Source organism: Dermacentor silvarum, chromosome 1 (assembly GCF_013339745.2).
Source record: "Dermacentor silvarum isolate Dsil-2018 chromosome 1, BIME_Dsil_1.4, whole genome shotgun sequence".
Taxonomy (NCBI): Eukaryota; Metazoa; Arthropoda; class Arachnida; order Ixodida; family Ixodidae; genus Dermacentor; species Dermacentor silvarum.
In genome coordinates, this window is record NC_051154.1 from 118,938,450 (window position 1) to 118,953,403 (window position 14,954).

At 42.7% G+C, this 14,954-nt stretch overlaps 2 protein-coding genes across 3 annotated transcripts in view; both read right to left on the reverse strand.

Moving 5' to 3' along the window:
• The window catches only part of LOC119435911 (RAB11-binding protein RELCH homolog), a 141,747-nt gene extending 140,172 nt beyond the window's left edge, over window positions 1-1,575 (reverse strand). Inside the window, exons 1-2 of one of the 2 annotated variants that reach the window (XM_037702606.2) lie at window positions 1,210-1,574; window positions 444-533 (exon numbers count right to left, since the gene is read on the reverse strand). In XM_037702606.2, coding sequence (XP_037558534.2) covers window positions 444-533; window positions 1,210-1,570 — 451 coding nt within the window. In that variant the 5' untranslated portion in view covers window positions 1,571-1,574. Of the gene's footprint in view, window positions 1-443; window positions 534-1,209 lie in introns of both variants that reach the window. The other variant, XM_049660884.1, reaches the window with a different exon arrangement.
• Window positions 1,576-9,816: 8,241 nt separating this feature from the next.
• On the reverse strand, window positions 9,817-14,581 carry LOC119435912 (guanine nucleotide exchange factor MSS4 homolog). Its single transcript, XM_037702607.2, has 2 exons — window positions 14,146-14,581; window positions 9,817-11,646 (listed from the first exon to the last, which is right to left on the reverse strand). The coding sequence occupies exons 1-2, from the start codon at window positions 14,293-14,295 to the stop codon at window positions 11,425-11,427; spliced, it is 372 nt and encodes a 123-aa protein (XP_037558535.1). The 5' UTR covers window positions 14,296-14,581; the 3' UTR covers window positions 9,817-11,424.
• Window positions 14,582-14,954: the final 373 nt, after the last annotated feature.

Consider the following 14,954-nt stretch of genomic DNA (forward strand, 5'->3'; position numbering starts at 1 on the left):
TTTAAGTGGAGTTAAGTTGACAAAAACTCCTGAAAATGCAAAGAGATGGTGGCGCCTAGATGTGTATGTGCAAGCCAAGAACTGAATGTTATTGTAAAATTATGTGGATTCCCCAAAGAATTCACAAACTTATCATAAAACAGCATGTAATTCAGAATGCAAAACAAGGGCTTCAAAGTCCAACGTAGTTGATATTACAGATGAAGCCAGGATCCCAAATGTCGATTGTTTCCTCAACATAATAGTTTATACCATTGAGGTATAATACTTGTTGAACAAATCTACCAGACCAGTTTACGATGTCCTTGTACTGTGGTAAAAAGCAAGAAGTACAATTACCTCCTTTGAGAAGTATGGACACCATAGTTATGCAAGAACAATTTTCTAATTTAACATTAAACAAAACATCACACACAAGTTGCATCAAGTATCAGTTAACCTACCAGCAACTCTTTCATCCAGTTGTTTCTCTCCATCATCTGAATACCTTGTGAAATCCAAAGAATCAAATGTCTGGACACTCGACGTTCTTGCTGTGAAAAAATTAAGCACTTCGTTACTCAAACGAACACCAACACACAAAAAATGTCAGCAAACAAAAATATTCAAAAGAAATCACAGGTTCAAATACAGCAATTACTTTATCAACTGCTATTCCTCCACTTTCATTCATACAAGGGTGGCAAAAGCAAAGAACAACGTTGCAAAGGCGTAATAACTTCAGTAAATTTCTACAGTACACCACTATTTCAGGAAACTTGAGCACGCAAACAAAAAAACTAAAACTAACTTTGTCAGCTGCATTACTATGTGAAAACTAAGAATGCGCCATTTCACAACGGCATGGAAAAGATCAGAAGAATAAGGTTTTCTCAACTCGAACCTTCCATGTGAAGCGACTTTTGTATATGCGCGCGTGCGCGCGCGCCTGTGTAGCATTTTCACCATGCACAATACAATTTCGTGCGAAGTAAAACAGCTGATCAGCGACAACATGGGACGTGGGCGTCAGTTTCGCACTGACGCCCACATCCCATGTTGTCGCTGCAAAGCGAATCAGATGCACGAATTTTTCTATTGCTACGCACTGCGCGCAGACGCTTAACGGCACTTCGCCGACAACAGCTGTTGTACAGAGCGCCGTTCCATAGCCCATCTCTCGGCCTCAGTGCAGGCATCAGACAAGCGAAATGGCTTCTGTATACGCACGCAGCACTGGTGAAGCATCAAAAACCGAGTGGCTATGCTTTTCAAAGTTGCCTGGGTTGGAAAAATAGTCTCGCAGCCTGGGTAGTTCCCTGCCGCTTTCCAAGAGTTCGGCATGCAGTTCCAAGGCGGTCAAAACGAAATTGTCTTTCAGAAGCTTTGCGGCAATTTTGTCTATAGTCACGTCGTGCACACTTTCTAATTCAGTCGGTAGAGGAGGCACAATCGAAGTTTCGAGAGATGATGTGCACTTCGAAATATCATTTTCCATCGTTTCGGCTGTCAGCCCAGCTGCCATACCACGGAGTTGGGAGTCAATTATATCGACGGACGACGGCCGAATAACCCCATGATAACGTCCCATGGAGAAAAAAAAAACGATGATGATGATAACAAGAAAATGACCGTCCGAACCAAACTATTCGAGCACGACTGAAATAACTAAGGAGTCTTTTTTGCCCCGTACATCAATATATTGCAACCATCTTCCCGAGGACATCGTAACTATCGACGATAACCATGGAGGAAGGAAACGAAACAGGAGAGGCCCTGACGTCACTTTTTTTGAGGCCGGAAGTGCAGCCTTGTTGGTGTGCCACCTGTCTTTGCGCCTCCAATCAGGGGTTCTGCAGCTCGCCGGAGCAGATGGGCGCGAACTTTGAACTTGCATTGTTACGAGCGGCCGGAAGAGTGTGCTGCCGACGCGCGTCAAAACAAAGCTTACGACACTTCTGTAGCAGGTTTAGTGAAGCAGACGCGCTCCTGTGTTTTTCCGTGGCACGTTGAAGAAGACGACGAAGACCCGCGCCGTGATTGCTTGAGTGTATCTATTGCTGGCCGACACTCACACTCACAGAATCAAAACACAAGTTTCAAGCTTACACACCACACTCTAAAGTCAACTTTTCTCGCGAACAAATGGTGCTGCGGGAAAGACACCGACGGAAAAATGTCATCTCACTTTTCAGAGACCGAGAGCAGCAGCGAAGCTTCAGGAGCGCGGTTGTCATGGCAACGTTGACATTTGGGGTACCCATCCCAGTGCTCCTTTGCGAAAAACAGCATGTGACTTGCGCCACACCTTCTCCAATACGCTCGTGCTGGCCAGGGCCTCTCCTGGGGTTTCCTTCCTCCATGACGATAACTAACTATTTTGTCAGACCATATGGTCAGACTTTAGCTAGATTAGAGTGTACTAGAACATGGAGAGTGCCCGGAACGGCTGCATTTTCAATGCATTGAAAGTGAAGCCAAACGACCGTAACGCCGCTTGGAGCGCTGCGATCGGTAACACTCAGCCCGCCATGGCTCAGAGGTAAAATGTCTGCTTCCCACGCAAAAAAGCGGGGTTCGAATCCTGGCAGGAGACAATGTTTTTCCGTTCTTTTTACTACTTCATGCGTTGATTTTTTTATTCTTTATACTGCTGCTTAACACTTGCTTCCGTTGCTATACAATACAACAAAAAGTCAAGCAGAAGTTGAAGGAATAATAACAAAATAACAATGTTTTGCAGTGAAATGATGATGATGATGATGATTTATTGGCATCCCCTTTGAAACGGGGTGGCGACGAATAGTCACCTAGGAATGATAATGTTTGCAGCGCCACCTCACAGGAATCAACAAAACTATTCCAACCAAAGCATGGCCTCTGAGAACTGCACGCATGCAAAACCCCGCCGACGCCTGCTTGACAGGCTCCGCTGTGCGCTCAAGGCTCATTCACACTAGGCCGACACGGCACCGATTTTGGTCAGCCGATTGTTGGCGACAGCATTTTCCTTCATGTAGACATGGCACCATCTGCAATGAATGCCCACGGTGGCCGGCAGAGGTCGCAGTCATGTAGGTAAAATAGACGTGTAAAATAGACTTTAAGCGGGTAGAAATAACCAAACAGAGGTTATCTGATTGGTGGATAAAATCAAGGCAGGGGTGAAATTTCACCCACCACAAAGTACAAAATATGTTAATAGTCATGGCTAGGTGGCGTATGCCACCGCCCGATTTAAAGGGTTCAGCCTCATCCATCCATCCATCCATCCGTGTAGAGTCCCTACGACAGCTTTGGTAGCAACTCTAGGTGGGTGCCGACTGCGCGTGTCGTCTGCTTCGCTAGAGCAGTTTCGCAGTGGTTGCGTCGATTTCTGTGTTTGCGTTTTCAGCGTCATTACGATGTTGCGTGTTTGTTCTTGTGTCAGAAAAGCTTCGAGTGAGTTTGTGGTTGTTCTGCTCCCGTGTATGTGAGTAGGAGAACTATGTGACGGCGGTGAAAGAATGCTGAAACCACAGCGACAGTGAAGCTTTGCGTGGTTGTGCTGGAGTAGCTACTGCTCGAGCAAATGGCTTGTATTCTTGTTCACTGCACCATCTGATAGCACACGGCTCGCAGAATGGAAAAGAAGGATAAAAAAAAATGACAAAACGCTGACGCCAACTGCTGTGGTGCGTGAAAAGTATTTAAAAAGCTGGTTCATCGAACGCACGTTTTCTATTATCATGAACGGCGTTTTCAACTATCTTCGCCGCAATAAATCGCGTGTGAAATCGATGTGATAAGTACGATATTCCATAAGTATCCTACAAACCTTGTATCTCAAAGCAGAAAATTAGAGACGAAATATATACATACATATATGTATGTGCGAAAGAACTTCCATCAAAGTGGCACAGGTGCACTTAGTCGGTGGCCTCCTTTAAATGTTTTGCTCAGCCGTTGAGAGCGCCGAATCGGAGAACTTCGAAGGATCTGGTGTCCACCGCAAAGCTTCTTTATCAGAAGAGTGCGCCCAACGCCGTAGTTTGCAAAGCCGCGAGCGCTGACGGATTGCAAAATGATGGTGCACAACGGCTCCAATAATTAAACCACCAGCGAAAGTCGCCATCTGTACTGCATGCAATACGCGACCTCGTGGGGTCTTTAAGATAAATAAATGAAATGAAATCTCGATCTCTATTCAGTCGCGTGGATGAATGTGCTGTCTTGGCAAGTGAAATCATTATAGCTTATGCCTCTTGAGAAGGTGAAATGAATAACTTAAAGTAATTTACTTGCCACCTTTATTTAAAGAAAATGGTAGTGTTCTGAATGCTGTGATGATGACAGAAGACAAAACAGGTCGCACAACTTGTGATGAGGTACGCATAATTCTTGATCAAGAAAGTTGCCTTAATTAACAGCTCCAGCTTGTTTATCGTCGAAGCAGTACAGCCTGCTTCAAAAAAGCAGTACTAGCATGGGTCTCGCTGTAGAATGTATATTAGATCTTATGAAAACACGTACAATATACGGGGAACATTGTACGTGTTTTCTGCATGTACCAAATAGTTCTCATATACGTACTAATTAATTGGTACTTGACTCGGTACATCTTAGTCCGCAATACTCCCGTCCTGGCTTCAAACAACAAAGAGCTTCCCCTAGAATTATCGTAGATATTTTCTTTGGCAATTTCTTGCTTGAAAGTTCGGTATGTGCCCAGTGCTGATTTCGTCTGCATCCCTGTTTTCCACAGCCCCCTTCTGTTTCCTTAACCTTTTTCTTAACCGCTGTTTCCTGGTTTGCACCCCTCCTGCAGTCCAAATATTTGATTGACAGTTTTCTGGTCAGCTTCCTCCATTTTGTATCAACATTCCTCATGTACAAATAACTGAAAACTCTCCTTGCCCACCGCTTTTCTGCCATTTCTCTCAATCGCTCCTCGAATTCTATCTTGCTGCTGGCTTCCCTGCCCTCGAATGACGTCCATCCCATGTCACACTGTAGCCCCTGATTTGGTATATTTCCGTGTGCTCCCAGAGCCAGTCTACCTACCCCTCGCTGCTTAACTTCCAACCTTGCTCGAACCTCTGATCTCATGCACAGGACCGCATTGCCGAAAGTCAAACTAGGGACCATCACCCCTTTCCAAATCCCTCTCACCACTACGTACCTATTGTAATTCCACAGTGCCCTATTTTTCATCACAGCTGCATTTCTGCAACCTTTAGCCGTCACATATTTTTCATGTTCCGTTAGGTACTCAGCCCCATTGTTTATCCACACTCCAAGATATTTGTACTTATCCACCACCTCCAGCGTAACCTCCTGTATCCTATGCTCGCTGCCCTGATTATCATTAAAAGTCATGACTGCCGATTTTTCTTTACTAAACTTCAGACCTAAGCTATCTCCCTCTTTACCACAGATGTCCATTAATCTCTGCAAGTCTTCCTTGCTGTCAGCCATAAGTACAATGTCATCCGCATACATCAGTCCTGGTAATGACTGTTTAATCCATTCTCCTTGCTTGAAATAGGAAAGGTTGAAGCCAAGTCCGCTCCTCTCTAATTTTTTCTCTAATCCTTGTAAATACAGCATGAACAACAGAGGTGACAGAGGGCACCCCTGCCTAAGCCCCTGCTGTATCTCTATAGGCCCAGATACCTTGTTTTGCCATTTTATAAGCAACTTGTTACTTTTATAGATATCTTTTAAAAGATTTCTTACTCCATCTTCCACCTCTAGAGTGCCCAGTATGTCCCACAAATCCTTTTGGATTACACTGTCATAGGCTCCCTTGATATCCAGAAAGGCAAGCCATAGGGGCCTGTGTTCCTTTTCTGCTATTTCAATACACTGTGTCAATGAGAACAGATTATCTTCTAACCTTCTTTGTTTTCGGAACCCATTTTGTAGTTCCCCCAGCACCTCCTCGCTCTCCACCCATGCCTGCAGTCTGTCCTTTATAATCTGCATCACCACCCTGTAAACCACTGACGTCACTGTTATGGGACGGTAGTTGTTTATGTCGGCTTTGTCCCCCTTTCCCTTATATATCATGCTCATCCTGCTCAGTCTCCACCCGTCGGGGGCTTTACCGTCCATTATCATTTTGCTCACTGCCTCTCTTAATGCTTTCTTAGATTTTGGGCCCAATGTCTTTATCAACATAATTGGGATGCCATCAGGACCTGTCGACGTGCTACTAGGAACCCTCTTCTCTGCCCTTTCCCACTCGCTTTGTGCCAGTGGAGCCACTGCACTGACTAGTCCATCCTCACCTGATTGAGCACATGCTATGTTTCGTTCTTTAAATTTTTCTGCCATCATTGTTCTTATATGTTCCATTGCCTCATCTCCCTCTAGTCGAACACCTTGAGCTGTAACTATAAACCTCTGCTCTAGGCTAGTCTTATTACTCAAGGAGTTGAGATGTTTCCAAAATTTCTTCGCTGCTTGCATTCACTGTGGATTGCATTCACTGTGGGTGTAATGGTGCTATTCCAGAGCAGTTGTACAGCAGGAAGAATTTGAGAAGGTTCTGTAGATATCCATTGACGATTCCTGAAGCTTTTCTCAATGAGCGACTGCTACACACCATAGGATTTTTAAAATCTATGCACTATGCAAGATCATTATGGCCGAGCATGTGTTTCTTTTTGTCCACCTCTGTAATAGCCTGCAAGGACTGACAGTACCGTAAAATAAGCAAAATAGAAAAGTACAGCACCTGATACTAGTATGGCACATACTTGGACACAAGCACTAAAATTGGTTATGCCATCACTTGCCTTTCAACCTTCAGACTAGACATTACTGCAAGCACAGAACACCCAACTACAGTGACATTTCGTGCCACTGTTCACATACCATGCATGCCTTTTCACAAACAGTCAACAAAGGGAGCGTAGCAATAGTTTCTTTTCCTATTGCAATGTTACCCGTTCAAGGGTCCCTGCAACACCTTTTATGGAAGATCTGGAATGTTTCTGGTCATATCCCTGCAAGCATTTCTTCACCAAAAAATATTTTGATGTGACTTGCATAAATGAAGTTACCAGCTATCAAATGCTGCTACCATACTCTCTTGGTCTTTCCCTCTTCTTTTTTGTCGTAAGTGGGCTCAAAGCTGTGCCCATGCAGAACAATGGCTCCTATGCTCTGCCCATCATCTCACTGTATTGGGCTGACCTCCAAACTGTGTGATGAAACGTCCTGTCGCACTACCCAACCATGGAGGTCACTGTACCTGTGAAGTGGTATGTTCTCTGCCACCAGATGGTGCGCTACTTAACCACTGACATTTTCCCACTTCTGCTTCTGCCAAAGGCACTGTTTAGTTCTGATGTCTTATGAAATTCTGCCTATGGGCCATCACATTTAAAAATGGCAGATGAAGAGAACGCAGAGAACACATTCAAGAAGCACTGCCATTATTGCATTAACTTTATTCCTGATAAAAAAGATACGCACAAAGAAGATAAATCCGTGGATTAGCCGGCACATTATCCTCTTGAAAATAAAAATAAAGTGTCTAATAAGAACAAAGTCCCTAAAATCTAGTTTCTTAGAAGCATTGACGGTTGAATTGTCCGCACGTATCCGATCGGCCAGGCAGCATTATTTTACCGAGACCCTCCCACAGTTTATGCAGAACAATCCAAGTAAATTTTCTAATCATGTCCGGGATTCCAGTCAGCCTATTAAGCAGATAGTTGTAAATGAAAATGTTATCACATGTCCAGAAGAAATCCGAAGAGTTCCACTGGTCCTGATTGTATACCCAATGCATTCTTAGCTATGCAGAATCCTTAGCTCATTTCCTAACCAAAATCTTTAACGAATCACTGTTGTCAGTTTCATTACACCCGGACTGGCTTACAGCCAGAATTGTGCCTATACACAAGACCAGAGACTGCCTTTTGGTAGGGAACTACCATCTTACCTTCTTAACCTGTTCCTCCTGTAAGCTCATCGAACACATAGTTCAAAATCATGTACTGCAGATTCTAAATACAAGTTCTGCGCTCCGTCCATGTCAGCATGGTTTTAGAAAGAGATTTTCAACCGTTGCACAATTAACAGCTGTTCACACCCTTAGTGCCATATTAGGCAATTCCGGACAAGTTGACGTATACATCTCGATTTCAGTAAAGCATTCAACAAGGTTCCTCACGATAAACTACTTCTAAAGCTTAGGATAATTAGAGTACCGGCACCACTCATAAAATGGATAGCTGCTTACTTAAAGCAGAGAACACAGAAGGTGAAATTGACAGTTTTCGTTCCCCTCCACTCGAAATCACCTCAGGCGTTCCCCGCAGGGGAGTGTGCTGGGACCTCTATTTTTTTTTTGGTCTATATAAATCATTTGGTCTCCTTTATTGATGAAAACGTCAAAGCTTACCTTTTTGCTGATGACTGCACGTGGTTTAACGAAATACATTCTGGTTCAGATTAAAGCCTGCTAAATACTGCTTTAAATTGTTTTGTCTTGGTGTGACAAATGGGGGATGTTATTGAACTTTGAGAAAACAGTATTTATGAGCATCACTGGGAAGAAGACGCCTCTTACACCCTCAACACTACATCTGCGACTCAGGTCACAAAATACAAATATTAAGGTGTAATCAATAACAACCAGCTTACTTGGAATGATCACATTTGCTTTATAACTTCATCTGCTATGAAAAAAAAAAACAGGTTTTTAAGACAAGTTAAGGGCAGCACCTGCCAGTGCAAAGAAAGTAGCTTCTGAATATATTGTTAGCCCAAACCCCAATATGCCACCGTGGTGTGGGATCCTCACACGGTTCAAAGGCGCGCCGTGCGCTTCATCTACAACTAATACAGGAATTCCGACTCCATCTCTCCTCATGAAAACTAAGCAAATAAAACTTCTCTGTACCAGAAAAAAAATAGTGAGGATAGAATCTTTACACTCCTTGTTTCATGGAAAGTTCGGCATCCCGGCCACACCATATCTTACACTGGCTTTAACCTGCAAAACACGACACACACACAACTATAGCTTGACTCCTCATTTCGCAAGAACAAATGCCCACAAGTTCTCATTTTTTCCAAAAACAATAACTGACTGGAACTTCCTACCTGAAGAGCTTTTCACGTGTGGGAACTTCAAAAAGGCCATTGATGATATTTTTAACCCTTTTAGAGGTGCCGGATATGTATATATATATATATATATATATATATATATATATATATTTAGAAGTGTTTTATATATCTACATGCATGCATTTTAACAAATAGGTATATTGCTGTTTGTATAATGCATTGTATTCCTTCTTTGAATTTGCCCTTCCTGCTTGGACCAAAAAGGTCTGCAGTATCATGTAAATAAATAAAAAATAAAGTAAAACTGAGAAATGGCAGGAATTTCTGGAAGTTTGGAAAGAGCAGGTAGTCTTTTGAAGCGAAATTTAGGCTCCGGACTGTGAGCACAGGGTTAATATTAAGCTCAAATGTTCGTGACAGTATTGTTTAGCAACTAAGCAGGTTTATTTACAATGTCGAAAAAATGATGCAGGACCCTTACCATTTGGGTGTAGACCCAAGTGAAGCAGAGGGATATAGAAATTTCAAAGCATAGGAATTGAAGTGAATTCTGGGGTCTTAAGTGCCAAAACCATGATTTGATTATGAGGCAAACTGTAGTGGGGGCCTCCGGATTGATTTCAACCACCATCAAAGCATAGGGTCCAACAACTGCTGGAGAATGCAATGCTAATTGAGTCACTGAAATTGGTTTAGCCTAGGGTCCTTCGCACCATGTAAGGACTGCAAGTACAGGGTTAATATTAGGCTCAAATGTTCATGACAGTATTGTTTAGCAAATAAGCAGGTTTATTTACAATGTTGAAAAAAAAAATGTTGCAGGGCCCCTTACCAGTGGCCAATTGGGCACACATCCAAGTGAAGCAGAGGGATAGAGTTTTCAAAGCATAGGGTCTGACAAACACTGGAGAATGCAATGATGATTGAGTCACTGAAATTGGTTTAGCCTAGGGTCCTTTGCCCCAAAAATGACAGAGGTGATAAGCACAGCAAGGTAGGTAGTAATAGGAGTGCCATGAGCAAGTTTACAAAGTACATGAAGGCTGCAAAGTTTGTTTCTTTGTCAGCATTCCTTTGAAGACTTTAATCCACCCCCTCCATGGCAAATCATCAATCTTCCCCCCTTTCAGAAATAAGGACATTTTCTGCCTTGACAGATGAAGGCTATGATATACAGAGACACAATTCGCTGTGCAATAACGAAGTGCAAAATTGACACATAGCTGCAACCAGAGCAATGAAATCATTAAAGTGCTATGGTAACACCATCAGAAATAAGACACTAAATTCAATAATGAGGTCTCGGCTTTAAGACACATAAAACAGTCTCCAAGCTTTCAATTAAGTCAATAGAATTCATATTTTTATAGTGTGAACAAATAAAATCTCATGCATTATTTTGATCTGTTGTACGCATGCCTTGTCTTGATGTACGACACAGATCATGCACATATTTGTTCACAGAAACATATCTAGCACCTGCACATTATTGCTTTAGGCATGTCCCATATCAACTCTTCTAGGGAAAAAAAAAAAAAAAAAAGAACTGAGCACCGTGTGAAACAACTGTAACAAAATGCTAAAGGATAAATTCAACTGGACTAATTTAACAAAGACTATACCACCTTCATTTGCAAAAACATAATACGTATGGTGGTTAAAATATGTGTACTACCCTTAAAAGTACAATGGCTCATGAGCTTAAACCTTGCCACTACCAAATATAGTCTTTAACATAAAGCTTTATTATGTATTGCTCAATATATCACTATCATCAAAAGGTTGAGGTACACACACACACATTACTGTTTCATGTGCACCCAATGTAAATGAAGAGGGAAAAACTTCCTTAACATGGTAAAACAAGTAAAAATCCACAAGAAGCTCCAAACAAAAACTGCAATTTTTTGGGCACAATGTCTACCATGCAATAAAGAATTATATACTGTCTCTTTTAAGTTAATCTACTATGTCTGCAATACATATTAAAAAATCATTGCTATTATCTCTAATTAGCAGCAGCACACTGCATAACATGATTTTCTATTATCAATGTGAGCTGTTTGTCAAACAAAACGGCAAAACGTTGATTACACATAAAGCCATGTCGCTGTATGATCTGCAGTTACAGAGGACAAAATGACACTCTGGTAACCAGACATTTCTTTTAGCAAGCAGTAATATCTTGGTTAATGAATGGGAATGATTCAAAATGACAAGCTGCACAGAAAACTTGCAGCTGTCTTTGGTAGGCAGCAACCTGTGACGGAGTATTTCCTTCACAGGCTAATGGAATCAGGCACAATGCACACTGTCACCAAGGCACTCTGTGTCTACAAATGTACCAAACTAAGACTTTGATGTTCAACAAGGACTTTACAGATGGCGCACTCTTGAAAGTGCCACAAATGATTTCCTCGTCTCCAGGCTGTGCCAGCCTACAGGGCCCCGTTCACAGTCGGCACAAGCCAGGTATTTTGTTTGACCAACAGTGTTGGTGAATCCAATGTTTTCAAAGGTGTAGATGTCATTAACACACCAAAAGTCTGTTAGCTTCTCGACCATCTTGCTGTCCCCATCCACTGTTGGAAGGTCGTACTGTTGAAAAGACAAAGACCATGTTTATGATGATAAGCCATGCCCTGTAATGCTCCTTGGTTGAAAATGCAAGTCTGGAAGATGCATACAAACAGCATACTAACAACTTTGGCAAGTTGCATATGTGTATGAATATATTCAAAGAAACAAATAGCAGTTCATTCATTTACAAACATGAACTTATATGGGTGAATATACAGAATGTGTCCACAAAACCTTCTCTCTTTTTCAAAGGTTCTTTACCCACTTTTAAACAATGTTCTAATTTGGGAACCATAACTGTGTTCTGGTCATTGCAATGTTAAATTCAGAAAAGCAATGTTATGCGAACAAAATCACCTGTTTGACAAATCCTGCCCCTACTTCAGCAGCAATAAATGCAGCGGATAAAGTTGTGAACTATGTGGTGCTGTTTATGTTGCTCTTTTGAAGCCAAAACATTCACACCCCCCCCACAGCAGGCCATTTAAACTGCTCACTTTCAGACATCCTTTTGCACATCTAAATCAACTGTTCATTAATGTCTTTAGTTGCTCAGAAAAGAGTTTGACATGCACATTGCTATGAAAGCTGAAAAGTGCTCAAGAGTTTTGGTCAGTTTTTGAGCTCATTGTCAGCTGTCCCCAAATTGGAAAAGTCATACAATGTATGGTCTTTAATGCTCAGTGGAAAAAGTATTAGGAAAGCATGTGTGGCTTTGTATACAATAAGTGTTAGTTTTGTGAATTGTTGCTTTTTATAAAAGAGTCGCTTTATTGAAGATATTTCCTGGCATAAATTCCTTACATCGGGACAAGCCTTAAAAATGGCACAATGCGATGGCTACACGAGACAGACGATGCCATGATTTTGCCAACACCAAACATCAATGATGTGTCAGTTCGAAAAGAAGTAGATGGAGAAGTTTGTGAGCTCAGTTCCTCCCCTCCAGATGCCCCTGGTGAAGTGAAAGTAAATGTAGGAGAGGATAGAGCAGCAATGGCAAAGGTAATGATTGTGATCATCTAAAGCTGATGAATATACCGTATCCTCAAGCTCTATTAAAGTTTAGAGAGCTTCCCCATCTCATCCACACCAATTCAATATGGGACCAATAAAATACTTCCTTCAGCCATATGTTCAAGGAAACAGAATCACAATATTTATGTAAGTATACAGCAGGTTTGTGCAATAAATTTACTATATGATTTCACACTTTTGTCAAAAATTCAGTTGGAAATTGTCACTGTTACTTTCATTACTCGATATGGCCAGCTTTATCGCAAGGAGCTGGAAGAATGTAATTATGACTGGTGCTGAGAATTCAACCTTCACAATTTTGCACAATCAAGAGTTAATTTGACACCATGGAAGGTAGAAGCATTGAAAATAGAAATAAGATGCTTCCCTTACTGCATGGTGTCAAGAAATAGTTTCAACTGTTCAATATATCCACTGCAGGACTAAATGTGGATGAAATTCTACTGATTTGCATTGGTGGCTACAGTTGCAGGTTCTCTAAAAGCAGTGCATGACCCTATCCCTATGGTCGTGAATTTGGCAGAACGCAGCAATGCTCGGGGCAGCTAGGTGGCAGCAGTGCTTAAAGTCTCCGTTTGCTCGAGGGGAGATTCACATGCATACATGAACTGTTCGTATACGTACGTAGGTATAAGATGTATGTATGCACTGCTGATCACCAGGCGAAGAGGGGCCGGGCCTCCCAATAATTTTTGGTTGAGACGCGATTGCCTAGGTCAATTGGAACGTGTCCGCGGACACCTACCACATGGTGTTGGCATGCCCCAACAACCCAGCCTACCCCCCCCCCCCCCCTCCCATCCTTCCCGAGAGTGCTGGGAGGCTGCCCTGCTCGGCTGCTCGACCATACAGGACCAACGTGCCCTGGTGGACCGAGCCCGGGCTGCCACAAAAGCCCACAGGGGTACCGGAATAGGAACCCCTCCTAGACTTTGTACGGGGTGGTGGGCCCTTCTGGCTCGTCGCAAACTCTTTGTACATAACCACAATAAATGTTTTTTTCACTCACTAATACAGTACCGAGATTGGAAAAATATTTGTGCTCGAGGCGCACAGCACTACTCCATTGTTCAAAAATGAGAACACACTGTTACAAATTAGGTATGATTAAGAAATGATTTTTTTTTCTCTATACTAATCAATCTAGACCAAATGCAGTGGGTCTTCTGCATCTTCTACAGCTTAGAGTCGCGGCGCATAACGTCATCACGTACAGCCTACGAAGTGAAGCGCTCGCTGCATGCGTTTATAATAAACTTAAAGGTCATAATCGTAATACTCCACATTCCTTAACATTTCGACAAAAGTAAGCTGGAAGTGGAAGCTGCGGTCGACTGTGCAACGTTTGGTTGCCTCGAGCTCACATGAGCAAATGGACATTTAGAGATGGACCAAAAAGTGTCCAATTAATAATACTATATCGCCAATACAGTTTCGTATTGATAATAAAGAGAATAAACAATAAAAGTCGGTATTTACCTGCGTACTGACCAACTCGCACACGCCAACGTTGAGTATCCGGGACGAACAATACTTGCATTCGATAGGCACTTTGTTCTTGCCGTTTTCGACCAGTTGGTCTTTTTCTTTCTCACCGCCGTCAACATCTCGCGGGTCGCTTTCGTTCATAGCTGTAAAATTTTCCGACTGTTCTTTTTTTACTTCACCTCTTAGCGGCGTAAGCAATGCAATACAGTCACAAAGTACGTACAGGATCTCTGCAAAGCTAGGAACTTCACATTTGTTCAGCTGAAACAAGGGTTGTTATGCAAGCGTTCAAGCTCTAAAGACCGTCCAGAACGCACCGGACGCTGCAATCGCGACGCACTCTAAAAACAATAATTCTGACACCTCATCTTCCGCAGTGCAAGCGTGCAAGGACGGCGGGACGAGGCAGACGCAGGCAGTTCTTTGCTTCAACAGCGGAATAAAAAAAAAAAAAAAAAAAAGAGAGAGAGAGAGATAAGAGAGAGAGGAAAACAGAATAAAGAACCACAACCACTGCATGCTACCACTATCACAGACCGCTCAGGGTGGTGACAGCCTTTGAGCGGCCCCGCGCTACCCGCGCCGCTCCGTCGCCATTGTGGTGCACAGCGATGGCATGGACGGTCACGGCGATCGCAAGCGAGAAAGGACACGTTTTAGCGCTGAAACTGCTGAAACCTCATTTCAGCGCACTTTCTGGTCGGTCACGGCGGTCGCAAACGAGAAAGGACACAACATTTTTGCGCTGAAACTTCATATCAGCGCACTTTCATGGTTTCAGGTTTATGAACTCCGAACAT

Bases quoted from the DNA above. Each gene is read 5' to 3' on its own strand.
- LOC119435912 (XM_037702607.2), bottom strand. From the start codon at position 14,295: ATGAACGAAAGCGACCCGCGAGATGTTGACGGCGGTGAGAAAGAAAAA. The intron at 11,647-14,145 runs GTAAATACCGAC...TCTTTTCAACAG, and splicing joins GCGAGTTGGTCAGTACGCAG to TACGACCTTCCAACAGTGGA.